At 40.0% G+C, this 15100-nt stretch overlaps 1 protein-coding gene across 3 annotated transcripts in view; it reads left to right on the top strand.

The window, feature by feature from the left end:
- Window positions 1-15100, top strand: part of LOC136700370 (uncharacterized) — a 47561-nt gene that overhangs the window by 3689 nt on the left and 28772 nt on the right. For all 3 annotated transcript variants that reach the window (XM_066675699.1, XM_066675698.1, XM_066675700.1), the window contains exons 3-9: window positions 3896-3997; window positions 4537-4629; window positions 5214-5306; window positions 9557-9631; window positions 10733-10831; window positions 11120-11215; window positions 12632-12721. In XM_066675699.1, the coding sequence (XP_066531796.1) occupies window positions 3896-3997; window positions 4537-4629; window positions 5214-5306; window positions 9557-9631; window positions 10733-10831; window positions 11120-11215; window positions 12632-12721 (648 nt within the window). The remainder of the gene's footprint in view (window positions 1-3895; window positions 3998-4536; window positions 4630-5213; window positions 5307-9556; window positions 9632-10732; window positions 10832-11119; window positions 11216-12631; window positions 12722-15100) is intronic.

Below are 15100 nucleotides of genomic sequence, written 5' to 3' on the forward strand. Positions count from 1 at the left end.
CCTCCCCATTGACAATACTTTTGTTTCCCCCTCCCCTCAGGTAAGGAGCCTGGGTGTCGTCCTTGATAGCAGTCTGTCTTTCCAAACCCATATAAATAACATTACTCGCTCTGCATACTTCCATCTTTGTCATATCAATCACCTCCGTCCTTCCCTCACTCCTGACAATACTGCCATCCTGGTCCACTCCCTGGTCACATCCCATCTGGACTATTGAAATTCTCTTTTATCTGGTCTCCCATTCAAGTCCCTTCATAAGTTACAACTGGTTCAGAATGCTGCAGTCCGTATTATCTCTAGAACTCCATCCTTTGATCACATCTCCCCTGTTCTTCAACAGCTCCACTGGCTCCCTGTTAAATCTCGCATTGACTTTAAACTCATTTTGCTTACTTTTAAGGCCATCCATCACCTTGCCCCACCATACCTCACAGAGCTCCTCCACATAAACAGACCCTGCCAGACTCTTAGATTCTCCACACCCGTCAGTCTCACTGTCCCTCCAGCCCGTCTGACCACCATGGGGTCTAGAGATTTTAGCCGCACCGCCCCCCCCTTCTTTGGAATTCCCTCCCACCGGAGATCCGTAATATTGACTCCCTGGACATTTTAAAATCACGCCTCTAGACCCACCTGTTCAGGACAGCACACAGTCTTTAGCCTAGTCCTTTGATTTTATGTATCTCTTTAATTAGCCAGCTTTAATTAGCTTTGTTTCTACCTGTTGTCTTTTTTTGATTTTCTTATGTACGGTGAACTTGAGAGTCTTGAAAGGCGTCAAAAATAAAATTTATTATTATTATTATTAGTATTATTAGTATTATTATTATTATTTTATTAATAATTAATTTTTTAATTCAATTTGGTAAGCTCCATGTTTGGGAGCCAATAATAATATGTAATGTCTTTACCTGTCCAATTTTAGCTTAGACAAGTAGGCCATCTTTATATATTATACAGCAGATTTAGCTTGAATTAACTATTATTAATGAATTATGCTCATTGACCTGCCATGGGTTCTTGACTCTGAAATTGAATCTGAACTAGGAGTTATAATTCCATACAAGAAAGGTGCACACACAAACAAATAACCAAGGATTGGTTTTATCACACACTGGTTTATTATTTGTAAAATAGAATAATGAATATTAATTAGACATTCATATAATGAAATTGATTACCGCGATACATGATCCAAGCTATTGTTTATCCCAGCAAGCTTTCAGTACCAACCCTGAGCCATGAGAGACATGAGACCATGTGACCTTACGTATCCGGAGATGGACAGGGAGCATGTCGCTGATGGTGCTTTCCGGCACGACTTCCTGGAGAATTGCAGACGCGGGCCTTGTAGGTTGCAGCTGCGGGCGTTTCTTTTCTCTCCCTGTTCAAACACGGCGACCCCAGAGCTGGTGGCGTTTTGAATGTCTCGGTGGGGATTCTCCATCATCGCTAATCTGCCACCTTGTGAGAGAGAGACACGCCCATGCAGGTCTCTCCTGGGCCTTTGCTCAGAAGGTCATTCTGAGGGTGCGTGTGGCCTTCTGCTTCGCTGGTCCAGAAGCTTTGGTCCTTTTGAGGGTCAGAGATTTCCTTCATGCTCTGGGTGTGGCATTGAATTTTCGCTAGAGTTAAATTATAACTTTTCTTAATCTGTAGGTTCTATCTGTACCACGCTTTAGGGGCCCAAGACTGTTTAGGAAAGCAATGAGAGTCTTACACCTGCAGAGGAGCCTGCAGAGTCATTTCAAAAACCGATTCATTTTCATTCAGAGGCTAAAAGAGAAAACACCCCAAGTGTCTGGAGCCTTGAAGTGAAGAGTCGAACAGCAGAAGGGGCAGAGAAGAAAGGGGAAGAAGGCAGATCATTTGGCGCCACTGGCTTTTAACCAGAGTTTAACCAGTTACCTGCCCTGAATACCTGATTCGTCCTCAATGAGGGAGAATTGGAGCATTTCTTGCTCTTGATTGGCTGTTTCCTGTACCTTGGTAGTGACATCACATAGAATTTATGACCCTTGACAAGACAAAGACTTCAAGACCATCCCTTTTGAATGAATGTCCCAGGATTCTGAATTGATTTTGCAATATAAAAGATTATATATTAACACAAAGTAATATCATTAAGGAAACAATGTTCTACATAATTATTAACCAACTACACAAATGGTATGTGGCTACCTTGGTTCTACATAAATTCATATAAAACAAAAATGACTTTAAACATATGTAAATTCATCCCACCCATTTTGATCGTCCAAATGGAATTAATTTCAAACAGTTGTGCACATATGTAACTTCAAATAGTTCTAAACCAATGGGAATTAAGGTTTGTGATTAATTGTTTAATAATCTTTCAAAATGTGTGAGAAGACATTGTGTGAGTTTCAATCAAGATTGAGTCTCTGCATTCTTTTCCTGACCCTGTGTGGCCTTGGGTCATAAAATAGGTCCCTGGAGAGGGGTTTACAAGCCTGCTCTGGAGGTTTATCTCACCTTCCATCTGCTTGGAGGGAGGGGATGTCTCTGAGACAAGCTAAAGTTTGGGTATTTAAAATAAAACTCTCAAAAAGTCAAATTTCTTTTTAAATATTAATACACATTCATCATATCATACTACAATATTCACGTTGTACTTAGCTCATGTCCCATGGCTTGTTGTCATCACAGACATCAGTGACAATGTCATCAATGGCAAGAATGTTCTCTCTCTGTATTCTAACCAAATACATTGCCTGCACTGGTTTATTACCAAGTAAAGGCACTGAGGAGCTCTCTTGTACAACCATAAACTCTAGGCAATACAGTTTCCTGTTTCTTGGGTTTCTGATTTTAATTCTACACTTGCCCATGGAGTTCAACGTGCTCTTGTTGTACATCACAAGGCCCTTTTTTTTTATTTTCTAGCTTGTCGACATTTTCACCCACACTCTGGTTTCTGGAGAAAAACCTGCATCGCTGTACAGTTTTATGTTCTACGGGTTTTGTGTTGCAATTATCGTCAAAGGCCTTTATAAAGGTGCTAATGGTAAGCTCATCTGGCCTTACTGAAGCACACAGCGCCACACACAGTTCTCTTCCTGTCTCTCCTATGAGATATTTAAAAACTTTTACCTTTGTTTTCTCATCTGTTGTGTCTAGTGCAATGTCGACATACAGGACATGAATTCCTGTTTCCACGACTTCCATGCTTTGGCCAGGTTTAGCACGTTCCAATCTAATGCCTGGGGTGGCTTCAGTCTGAGCCTGCTGTCCATGCCTTTTCTACTGGTGTCTGTTCTCTGGCACTACTCAGAGTTTGCTCCTCTCTCTCTCTCTTCAACTGTAAATTCTACTTTACACCGCCACCACCATGTTTTATGCCATCTCTTGCATTTCAGACTAGCATACCATATAAAGGAGTTTGGAACACTCATAATAATTCTAATTGTCTTCAGTTCCCCATCAGTACAACATGCGGTGGCAAAGATCCTGCCTTAAGTGTAGGACTTCAAGTATCTAAAGGTCTTGTTCATGAGTGAAGGAAAGATGGAGCAGGAGGTAGACCGGCGGATTGGTGCAGCATCTGCAGTAATGCGAACTCTGTAGAGGTCTGTTGTGATGAAGAGAAAGCTGAGCAGAAAAGCAAAGCTCTCGATTTACCATTCAATCTACGTCCCACCTCTCACCTGTGGTCATGTGCTCAGGGTAATGACAGAAAGAAGCGTGTGGCCAGGGAGAGGGAGTTCTAGGTTTATTTGCTTGGAATGCTGCCGCAACGACCTGGAAATGGACAAGTGGTATAAAATGGATGGATGGACACTCATGCATTTCAGATAAATTTAAAGGCCAGGAAAAGGTTATAATTTTCTGTTCTTTGATTTGTTAACGCTTTTGTATGTTCTCATTCATACAGGTTTCTCATCTCTCCAGAAATTCATATTGGTGCTGTGTTTCTTTTCATTAGCACTTGCTCTTGGACTTGGATTTACTCTTTTTATCATATTGCAGAAAAAAGGTAAAAATTGAGTACAATATTCACAATTTTTTCTATTTCTTTTCAGTGTTTTCATTTATAAAGACAGTTAATGTTATTAATTCAGGAAAACTGCCAGCTATTTCTGTAATAAGTTTAAACGTTTCACACTGACATTTCCACAACCTCTTTTGTCTCTTTTTCTGCTTGAATTTTTGTTCTGTTTTCGCACTTACATATATTTGTATACCTATGTGATCTCTTTCACACCTTTCACACCTGTCACATGTTTATTTCTCAGGTGTATCTCATATTGAGTAGGTTCATAAGCCAGGTGTCTGTCTGTATTTTGGTTGTCTGTTCTGGCTTTTATTCTTCTCCATACATACTGAGATGCTCTTCAATTCTCTTTTTGTGTTTTTCCATGTTATGTCCCATGTTTCTTTTACCTTGTTTGCTACCTTGTACTAATTAAACCACATCCGCATTCTTGTTTCTTATCCATTCAACACTCCAATCTAGCCTTAAAAATGTCACTAAAATTGATGTTATTTAATATTAAAACCATATCTTTTTTTCAGAAATATCCAGACGGGTTATGATAATGCACATTATACTGACCTGCTGTCCGAGTATTTGCATGTTCATTAGTTTCATATTAAGGTCAAAAGAAGGTAAGTTGAAGAGTGTCTTTTGCCTAATTTCATTTGTGCTGGTGTCATAATGAAAGTAAAAACTACAATATATACAAATAATTAAAATAATTACAACTATGTCAATAACCTGTATCTGTTTTTAAAGGGGACAGTCCCCATCTACTGAACTTATGTGTCCTGCTTTGGTCAATACCCCACAAACCCCACATCAGTGTTCTCCCCCTGTCTAAACAGCCCTGTTCAGAATGCCCACTTTCAGCACCTGTTCCTTTAAATGATAATGAGCCACTTGCTGAGCCACTGTTTGGTCTTGTTTCACAGTGTGTTTGTTGGGGGGCCTCCAGATAAATATGCACCAAATAAGGGACTTTTTCCATTATATACCCATTTTAATGTAACTAAAATGTCTTCAGTATACATTTACAAGTAAATGGAATATATAATATTAATGATTAAAAAATTACAAAAATACCAGCAATGTGTTTTAAATAGTTACATACACATCTACAGTTTTTATCAAGAAACCATTAACATTAATTTCCATATAATCTGTTAAATAATAAGTATGGTATTAGTTTAATATGAATCTGTTAATTTTCCAGGGTTTCTTAATGAGGTGGTAATTTGTTCAACTCTCTCTTTGGCCCGGTGTCTGATGTTGATGAGAACTGCTCCTCATCTCAACACACTTCCAGGTATTAGTTCACAACAACTTTTAATGTCATTGTGTACATGTCCAGACAGGCGGTGATAGCAATACTTCAGACTTCACTTGACAAAAGTACTGGGACACACATCCTAATCTGAGAATGCAGGTGTTTCATGCCCTGCAGTCTGCCTTAATAAACATTTGTGAAAGAGTGGTTTGTTTGGTGAAAGAGCTCACTGCATGTGGTAATCTAACAGAATACCACCATTGCAAAAAATCAGTTTGTGAAATTTCTTCAGTTCTAGATATTCCACAATCAATTGTGGGTGGGATTATTTAAAAGTGGAAGCATTAGGAACCACAGCAACTCAGCCAACAATGGTCAGACTACATTAATGGTGCTTCCGGACAGAGTGACTCTGTTGTTGAGCTTCTCCAGCTGCGTTTTCACCACCTGTCTGCACCTCTGCCGGCTTCATTACTGCCCCATCCGGACATAACTTTCCTGCCACGCCGGAGATATGTCCACCGTGGATCTCGTTGAGCTTATCACAAAGACACAACGAAAACAATAACATCCATCTGGTCCACTTCTTGTCGACCCTCTCGTCACACCTGCCAGGTCGCTGATCATAGTGTGCTAGCCCGCCTCGCCCGGTTGGCTAACACTCCGGCCAAATGTGATAACTCCAATGTCAACTTCGGTCTGCTCAATATCCGCTCACTCACGAGTAAGGGACATCTAATTCAGGATCTACTAATTGACAGAAAGGGGATATTCTGTGCTTAACTGAAAATGACTTCTCCCAACTTAATCAATCCACTCCTTCCGGGTTTTTTTTTTACATCTGCCAACCCTGTAGCACCGGCCGGGGAGGAGGTGTCGCGATAATTCACCGCGAAATATGGAAAGTCTCTCAGGTGCCTGTTCCTGCCTTCTCCTCTTTTGAATTGGCCGTGTGTCAACTGTCTGGATCCACCCCCACCATCATCACCACCGTTTATCGTCCCCCAAAACCTAATCCCAAGTTTCTAAATGAATTTGCTGCCCTGCTCACACACCTGTCCACCCTCTTACCAAACAATATAGTGCTGGGAGATTTTAATATCCACATGGACAATATCAATAACCCTCTCACTAAAGATTTTACATCGTGCTTCGAGGGTTTTAGATTCCAGCAGTACACTAATGTTCCCACTCACTCTAAGGGACACATCTTGGATCTCATCTGCTGTTCTGGTGTCTCCCCTCTCGACAACACAGCGGATGAACTCCCTGTAACTAACTATTTCCTCCTCTCATTTAATATCAGATTCCCTCTCTCCATCAATAAGCTTCCCCGCCTCATTTCATTCCGCAATATTAAGGACATTGATTTGGATCCTCTCTCCTCCAGCACCTACTCCCTCATGGACATTCATAACTTAACCACCCCTGAGGAGCTGGTTTCACACTACAACACCGGACTTAATTCTTTACTCAACTCCCTCGCTCTGCTTAAAACCAGGTCTGTTACTTTCTCTCGTTCTGCCCCCTGGTTTACGCCGGAACTTCGGCGAAAGGTCTGAAGGTCGGCAACTCGAGCGACTCCACCGGAAAACTGGTCTAACTGTTCACAAAGACATCTACAATAATCATATGTTATGCTACAAGGACTGTATTACTCAAACCAAATCTGCATATTAAACTGGTATTATCTCAGCTAACGAAGGTAACACCAAATCACTCTTTTCTCTGTATAAGAATATCACCCAAGCTCCGGACTCTCTACCATCTCATCTGTGTTCTACTGCTTTTTGTAATTCACTCATGACATTCTTTGTTTATAAGATCCAGAAGATTCAACAGCATTCTCAGTTTACTGCCCATCTCCTGTATCAACTCTGAACTTCCTCCTCCTACTTATTCTTTCTCCTTCTTTCAGCTCCCTTCCACTTCAGAAATCTCTGATGTCATCTGTAAGTCAAAGCCATCTACACATCAGCTGGAACCTCTCCCCACAGTTTTGGTTAAAGCCTGTCTTCCTTCTCTAGTCTCTCTCATCTCTGTCATCATCCACTCCTCTCTTTCCACTGGAACTGTTCCTCCATCATTTAAAACTGCTGTAATTACTCCAGTTCTAAAAAAAAACTGGTGCTGATCCTACCAATTTCAATAACTTCCGTCAAGTCTCAAATTTACCCTTTATTTCCAAACTTCTTGAGAAAATAGTAGCGTCTCAACTTCATATTCATCTTTCTCAAAACAAACTGTATGGACGGTTCCAATCTGGCTTCCGCCCTCTCCATAGCACTGAAACTGCTCTCATAAAAATCACCAATGACCTCCTAATGGCAGCTGATTCTGGTTTACTCTCCATCCTTATCCTCCTCGATCTGAGTGCAGCATTTGTCACTATCTCCTCAATAGATTATCCTCCATTGGTATCACTCAAATCCCTCTAAACTGGTTCAAATCATACCTCTCCAGCCGCACTCAGTACATCCAGCTTAAAACTTTCACGTCCCACCCTTCTTCTGTCACTTCAGGTGTCCCTCCTCTTCATCATTTATCTTCTTCCCCTTGGCCATATTTTTCATAAGTACAACATCAATTTCCACTGTTACGCGGATGACACCCAGCTCTACCTTGCCTGTAAGCCCACTTCCACACTCCCTCCCCCCTCTCTTACTGACTGCTTAACGAAAATAAAATCTTTGCGTTCCTCAAACTTACTTAAACTCAACAGCGATAAAACTGAGGTTCTTCTCATTGGTACTAAATCAACATTATCCAAAACTGACAGCTTTTCTCTTAACATTGACCATTGTTCTGTTCACCCCTCCTCACAAGTAAAGTGTCTGGGTGTCATTCTCGACCGTACTCTCTCTTTTCAATCTCACATCAATAACATTACCGGTCTGCCTATTTTCATCTCCGTAACATCAACCATCTTCGCCCCTCCCTTACTCCCCATACTGCCCGCATCATCACTAGAACCCCCTCCATCCACCACATCACTCCTGTCTTGCAACAGCTCCACTGGCTTCCGGTCAGGTTACGCATTGATTACAAGATCCTTCTGTTAACATTCAAGGCCATCCACAATCTATCTCCATGTTGTCTATCTATCTAGCTGTCTATCTTTCCAATCTCTTCCATGTTGTAACTCCCTCTTGCACCCTCAGGTCCTCCTCCTCCATTCACTTGACTGTTCCCCCTGCCCGTCTCACTTCCATGGGAAGTAGAGCTTTCAGCCGCTCTGCTCCCCAGCTTTGGAACACTTTACCCCCTGACATACGGAACATAAACTCACTCACACAATTCAAGTCTTCACTCAAAACCCACCTGTTCAAGATTGCCTTTCCTTAAAAAAGTTACATTGTTTATTTTTTTCCAATACTGTATACTTGTGTGTTTTTTGGTATTATGTATGTTTATTGTTTCCTTTATACTCCTTGTAAGGTGTCCTCGAGTAACAGAAAGGCGCCTATGAAATAAAATGTATTATTATTATTTTACATTGCATGTTCAGTTCAGACAGATCAGTAGAGTTTGTTCCTTCCTTGTTGTAGCGTCCAGCTCTTGCTGGATTCTTTCGTTGGGCACCGATCCAAGAAGCGTTTGAACCTCTTCAAAAGACCACGGCGTAATTTTACGAGCTGCCGTCGTGAGTCAGATAAAAACAAACGTGATCTCTGCTGCAGCTGGAGATTTTACAGATGGAGAGTTTGTGCTAGACGTCTGTTTTGCGTGGCATAGAGTGACGACTCTCTCTGAACCACAAAAGAACGGCGACTAAACAAGGACTGATTCCATACCAGGCACCAGATTTGCAAAAACAGAGTTGAGTTGTGTAGGTAGTTGTGTAGGCAGTGGAAAAGTGAATAAAGTTACAGAGCAGGGGATGCTGATGTTAAGGGGGGCAGCCAATCTGAAATGAAAAATGTACACACATGAGTAGAGGCTGTTTATATTGATATGCAGATAATCATATGATGAACACAGTGACACAAAACAGGTTCTACATGTGTCACTGGATGGCCTTAAGCCATATGGGTCTACATACAGCATCAGAAGTTTCAGAAACTACATTGACAACATAATTGTGTACTATGTACAGTACTAGAGACACTATGAATCCTGTTTTTTTTAGGACACTGAAGGACACTGTGTATATCCTTGAATTAGAAAGGATAAAGAACAATATTTTACCACCTTACAATTTACAAGCAAACAATTTGCTGCAACCCTGTTCACAGTGAAGTAGTTGTAGTTGATGAATAAATGAATAACTATAACACTGTGATTTACAGAATGGCTGCAGAAAGCATTGAAGACCATGAGTGTTCCTCTTTATTTCTCCATCGTAGGTATGGCTGCCTTCTCAGGTAAACACAACACTCTTAAGGAGTGTTCATTTTGTTTCCTTGTTTTCTGAGTGCTTCAAAGACCTTACTAATGCAGATAATAATGTGTTAGATTCATTCCAAAAGTTCCTGCAGATATTAGATCTAACACCATCAATAAATAAAATACAGTCTCTAAAAATTTTAAAATGTAATAAATAGAGCCTCTTAAATATAAAAGGTGCATACTATTATTTTCCTGATTATTTTTCTGATCAGTGAATGAAATACCATTACATTATCAATGAGCTCTGCAGAACAATCCCAGAGCCAGATTTAATTTTGATTTCTTCTGAGTTCATTTGTGTCAAGGGATGATTCTTCTGAGTTTGAATGGTCTGACCTCCCATTATGTTGGATGCTCTCCTTTTGAATGTTCTTCCCTCAGAGCCTTTTTCCACCCATGTGGAACCAGTTCAGTACCTATTCATAAACTTAATTTGAAACCTTCTCCACCAACATTAAAATGTTCCAGAACCACAAAATTGTTCACAGCTGGAATGAAAAAAAGTGTAGGTCCTTCAGTGTGCACTGTGACGGCATCTGTGTGCGCGTCAAGATAAAAAACTCTGAAAAGACAAGAGATAGTTGCAACATCCAGATTTAATAACATCTCTCTCTTCTCCAGTTTCTGTCTTGTGTTTTAATGTTTCTGCTAACATATATTTATTTGCTCAGTTTTCAAAGTTTCTTTTCTAATATCAGTAAACCCCCCTTGAATATTTGTTCGCTGCCACTGGTTTACGTGATCATTTGCATCTTCAATTTTCAATGGAGGTTCTCAAATTGAGTTTTGATTCCTTTTGGTTCTTTATTTACATCGAAACCATTTCCATTTGTTTCCAATTTCTTTAATTACGTTTTGTAATGTCTGCACCTTTTCCTTAAATAACCCGTAAAAAAGTTTTTGAAAGTGTATGTTGAGTATTTAGATCCAAAATGTGCAACAAACAAATTTGTATCACACAATTCCCAATCGGTATCTGCAGAAAATATAATCTTGTGAATGAACAGAGTCAAAAGCTTGGTCCTTATTAGAACTGTTTTAAATGTGTGTGTTATCTCTGTTCTCTTTTTATATAGTTGAGTTTGTTCGTTATAAAGGACTCTCTTCTCGCCAGTTTGAAAGAGCCATGATGTTTGTAGGAGTGATGATATATTGTGTTTGCTCTGTCCTTTCAGGTAAATGATTTGTTTAAATATTTTATAATATTTCAATATTTGCCATTTTATATCTTGTCATATATTTTACTAAAAATACACAATATTGTATTAAATTTTATTTCCCAGCAACCTAGTATACCAGTAAAATACAAATTACCAAAAAGTTTACAATTCATAATTAATGTCTTACAAAAATATTCTGATTTAAGCAAAACCCATGCAGTTGTTATAATATTTTTAAGAGACTTCATCAGTTTTTAAAATGACAAATTTTGAAAAAAACAACAACATGTATTTGTTTTTTAGCTAAATTCACTTTGCGGGAAATTTCATTTCTGTTCCTGGAGCTGTACAATGGTAATCTGTTCAGTATTTTTCTTCATGATCAACCACGCACACCAGGTAAATTATACTGAATAAAACCAGGCAGATATATATACACATACTTACAGAACAATAATAAAAACCTAAATTGACCAATCATTTTTACAATTCATTTTGTGCATTTAGAAAGTATTCAGAAATTTTAACTTTCCCCTATTTTTAACATCCCAGACTCAAGTAGTTTACTTAATTTGCTTTTAAGTGCACATGAATGAATTTGGGCCTTGTATTTAAAGACACATTTCTATTGGTTCATTCATCAAGAAATTATCACACAGTGTGAAGGACAGTTGCTGTGTTCAAATGATGCAGTAAACTAAATATTGACAAAATGGGGATGCATGTTTTTGATTGGACAGTTACAATATGCTAAAAACTCCATATGTTTGTGCACATGCAACCCTATCGGTAGCAAGTCACAAATTAAACATAATAAATCCCTTCCAGCTACCTCTGGCAGTTCCTGCACAGCTCTTTTTATATGTACAGAGCTAAACAGCAGATTTAAGTTTCTAAATCTGCATGGTGTATATTTGAATTTTATTTCATATTTAGGATGACAGTAGTTTTAGTGAGTATATTTAGTATGTTTACTTATTTAGTATGTACCTTTTTTCTCAGAAGTCTGGATGTTTGTCCTCTGACCTAGAATGTATTTCAGGATCTACATGTATGGATCCAAATATTTCACCATCCCAAGTTCCAAGCTCACAGAAAGCATTGTTAAATTCATATTCATGGATTATGCTATTAAATATTTTAAGTAGGGCTGGACAATAATTTGATATCAGTATATCTCGCAATATAAAATGTTTCAATAATAATGATATGATTTTTAAACACAATTACAGCATCTGTCACTGACTGACATTCATTACAGGACATTGCCATCAATTTTAAAGTTAATTTAAAAATATTAATATTGACAAAGCCCAGAGGATCATGTCTGTTGGTGATACTTCTTGTTTGTTCTTGGAAGTTTTTCAGTGGATTTTATATATATATATATATATATATATATATATATATATATATATATATATATATATATATATATATATATATATCAGAATTATGCTTTATTGACCAAAGTTTTGAAATATATTGGGATATAATTGTAACTGTATTGTCCAGCCCTAATTGTAAGGGCTGTCAGATTCTATCATTTATGTCAGATATGCATGTCCATACATATAGGTCCAAATTCAACCAGCAAGGATGGGTCAAATATAAATGTTATAAATAAATATAAATCTTCTAACAGCAGTTTGTATCTGCTTAGTATCCTGCTGAACTCTTCCTGACTGTAATTACAATCAGCTGAGACTGAAAAAATGTTTTATCTATATCTGTCTAAGATTCACCACAACATGTTCAGAAAATCAGTGAATACCAATGTGCAATGTGCATTAATAACATCTTATAAAATTGCAGGTATTACTAATGTGATCTCTGGGGTATTCATGACACTGTGCTTATTCGTATCTCTACAAATACACTGTTTCCAAAATAAACCATTTAAGTGTAAGTATGACAAATGTATTTTGATGTCATATGTAAAAATGAAAAAAATAAGGCTGACATTAATATAATCACGACCATCACATTCCTTATAGTAATACAAAAGTTTGCTAGTACGGACCACGCTCCTAGAGGCTGAAACAGGGAGGTGAACTCAGAATTTGGGGAGTAGTTCAGGGTGGTTTATGAATGCGTATGAAGCCGGACCCCCAAGAATTTACAGGAATGCTGGTCATTAAGTGCTACAGAATGGACAGGTTCAGGTACTCTGGTCAAGGGTTTGATTGGTGTCCTGGATTGTGTGTAGGTAAATGAAAGGGGTTTGTGAATCTATGAATGAACTACTTTAATAAATTGTTGCATGACTGATTGTCATGTGAGACGGTAGAGAAACAGCATTAGGTTGAGAAAGTTGAATGTCCTTTATTGATTATGATGACAGAAATTCTTGCGTGATTGGTAATTTGAGTATTCACATGCCACAGCGGTACAGGGGTATTAATTGTGAAATTTGATAGAGTCAGAGTTGGTCTTAAGATGGCCAAGATCATCGCATTGGCAGAAATCAAATTGATCAACTACTAATAGAATTTTAAAGTATCACCAGCTAAATGTCATTAAGCTACAATGTAACAATAATAGTGACATTCATCTGGGGCCACCATGATAGTGCATCAGACTGGATGCATTGGACAGTGTGTTGCTCTTTCTAGTCCAATTTCTCGTTCAGTGTAATTGATGGTGGTTGGGTAATGGTGAGGGCTCTGAGGCTGGCAACAATAGGTGGAAAGTGGATTAGTAGCAGCCTTGATTTCAAGTAATACAGAGGGGCAGCATTAATAAAGTGAGATGTCCTTTGTTGGCAGGTGTGCCCTGGTGGTGCCTTTCCAATGGCATAGAGGGAAATGAGAACGGAAGGGTGATCTAGAGGGGTCACAGATGAGGCCAAAAAAGAAGCCCAAAAAGGGTCAGCACCTCAGGAGTGGTGAGATACAGAGAAGGCAATTTGTCACACGGGAGAAAACTCTGAAAGAGACAAAATCCAAAGGTGCTGAGGAGCTCAAGCAAGGGGGCAAGGTAGAAGTTGACTCAAAGACAGCGCCTAGATGGTGATGAAAAACAGGTGCCAGAGAAGAGGCAGCATGTAAGAAGGTGAATTGAATTTGAGGTGGCGTCAAGTGCCTGAGTGCTGGTCCAAGGTAACACCTGAGGAGAGAGCATAACTATAACTTAGGGGCTAGGAGCAGCATGGTTGTGAAGATAAGAGGACAGTTTGAAGGCCCACAGCACCTGGAGGAATCAGTGCGAATGGTACCATAGGAGGCAGGGTGAGGTGCAGTTGCTAGCAGAGAGATGAAAGATGAAGGTCCTCGGTGGCACAAGCTGAAAATTTAGAATCAGAGAATGACAAGGCTGCTTGTGAGAGGGTGAATTGAATTTGAGGTGGCGTCAAGTGCCTAAGGGCTGGGTAGAGGGGATGGTCCAAGGCAACACCTGAGAAAAGAGCATAAGCTGGAACTTAGGGGCTCGGAGCAGCATGATTGCGAAGAGGAGAGGTCAGGTTGAAAGCCTGCAGCTGCTGGAAGAATCAGTGCGAATAGTACCATAAGAGGCAAGGTGAGGTGCAGTCACTAGGAGAACCTTAGCTGCAAGCAGAGAGGCAGAAAGTAAGATCCAGCAGGAGAAAGTGCAAGCCATACAGTGGATGCAGGGCGCTGTTTGTTTGTGAGGGGAAGGCATAGGAATGAGCGTCCACAGCAGTTGCTGAGGATAGAGTGCAATCTGTGAAGTTGGAGGCGGGCGGTGCGGCTGCAAAGTTATGGAGTTGGGACAAAGGTCTGTGGCATGAGAGAGGAGGGTTGTAAAGGAAGAGGCAGAATGCAGAGAAACCACAAGGGGATTAGGATGAAGGTCCACATTAGGAGAGAGGGTGCGCTGTAAGGGAAGAGGCGGGGTGTGGGACAGCCGAAAAGGAGAGATGATTAGGACATGGCCCATAACAGCACCCAATATGACGAGTAGTGCAACAGCAAAAAGTGGGGGATGAAAGTCCACTGTAGCACCTGAAAACAGAGCAGGAGCTAGAAGCTGTAAAGTGTGAGCAGCAAGGCAGCACAGAGGAGGGTCTGGTACAATATTCCACAGCAGCATCTGAAAAGAGTACAAATTGGAAGCCGGATGGTGGGAGGAGCACAGCAGCAGAGCAGTCAGGATGAAGGTCCGCAGCAGCACCTGAATAGAAAAGTGAGAATTGTGGGGTAGAGGGTGGGATGAAGAAAGTGGAGGGGGGGGGGGGGGTGAAATGAAAATGAATTAGCAATAAGGAAGCCATGCAGTGAGGAGACCGCGTCGAGTGCCCAGAGCGCTGGGCAGGAGACAGGC

The sequence above is a fragment of the Hoplias malabaricus genome, chromosome 6 (genome assembly GCF_029633855.1).
Source record: "Hoplias malabaricus isolate fHopMal1 chromosome 6, fHopMal1.hap1, whole genome shotgun sequence".
NCBI lineage: Eukaryota > Metazoa > Chordata > Actinopteri > Characiformes > Erythrinidae > Hoplias > Hoplias malabaricus.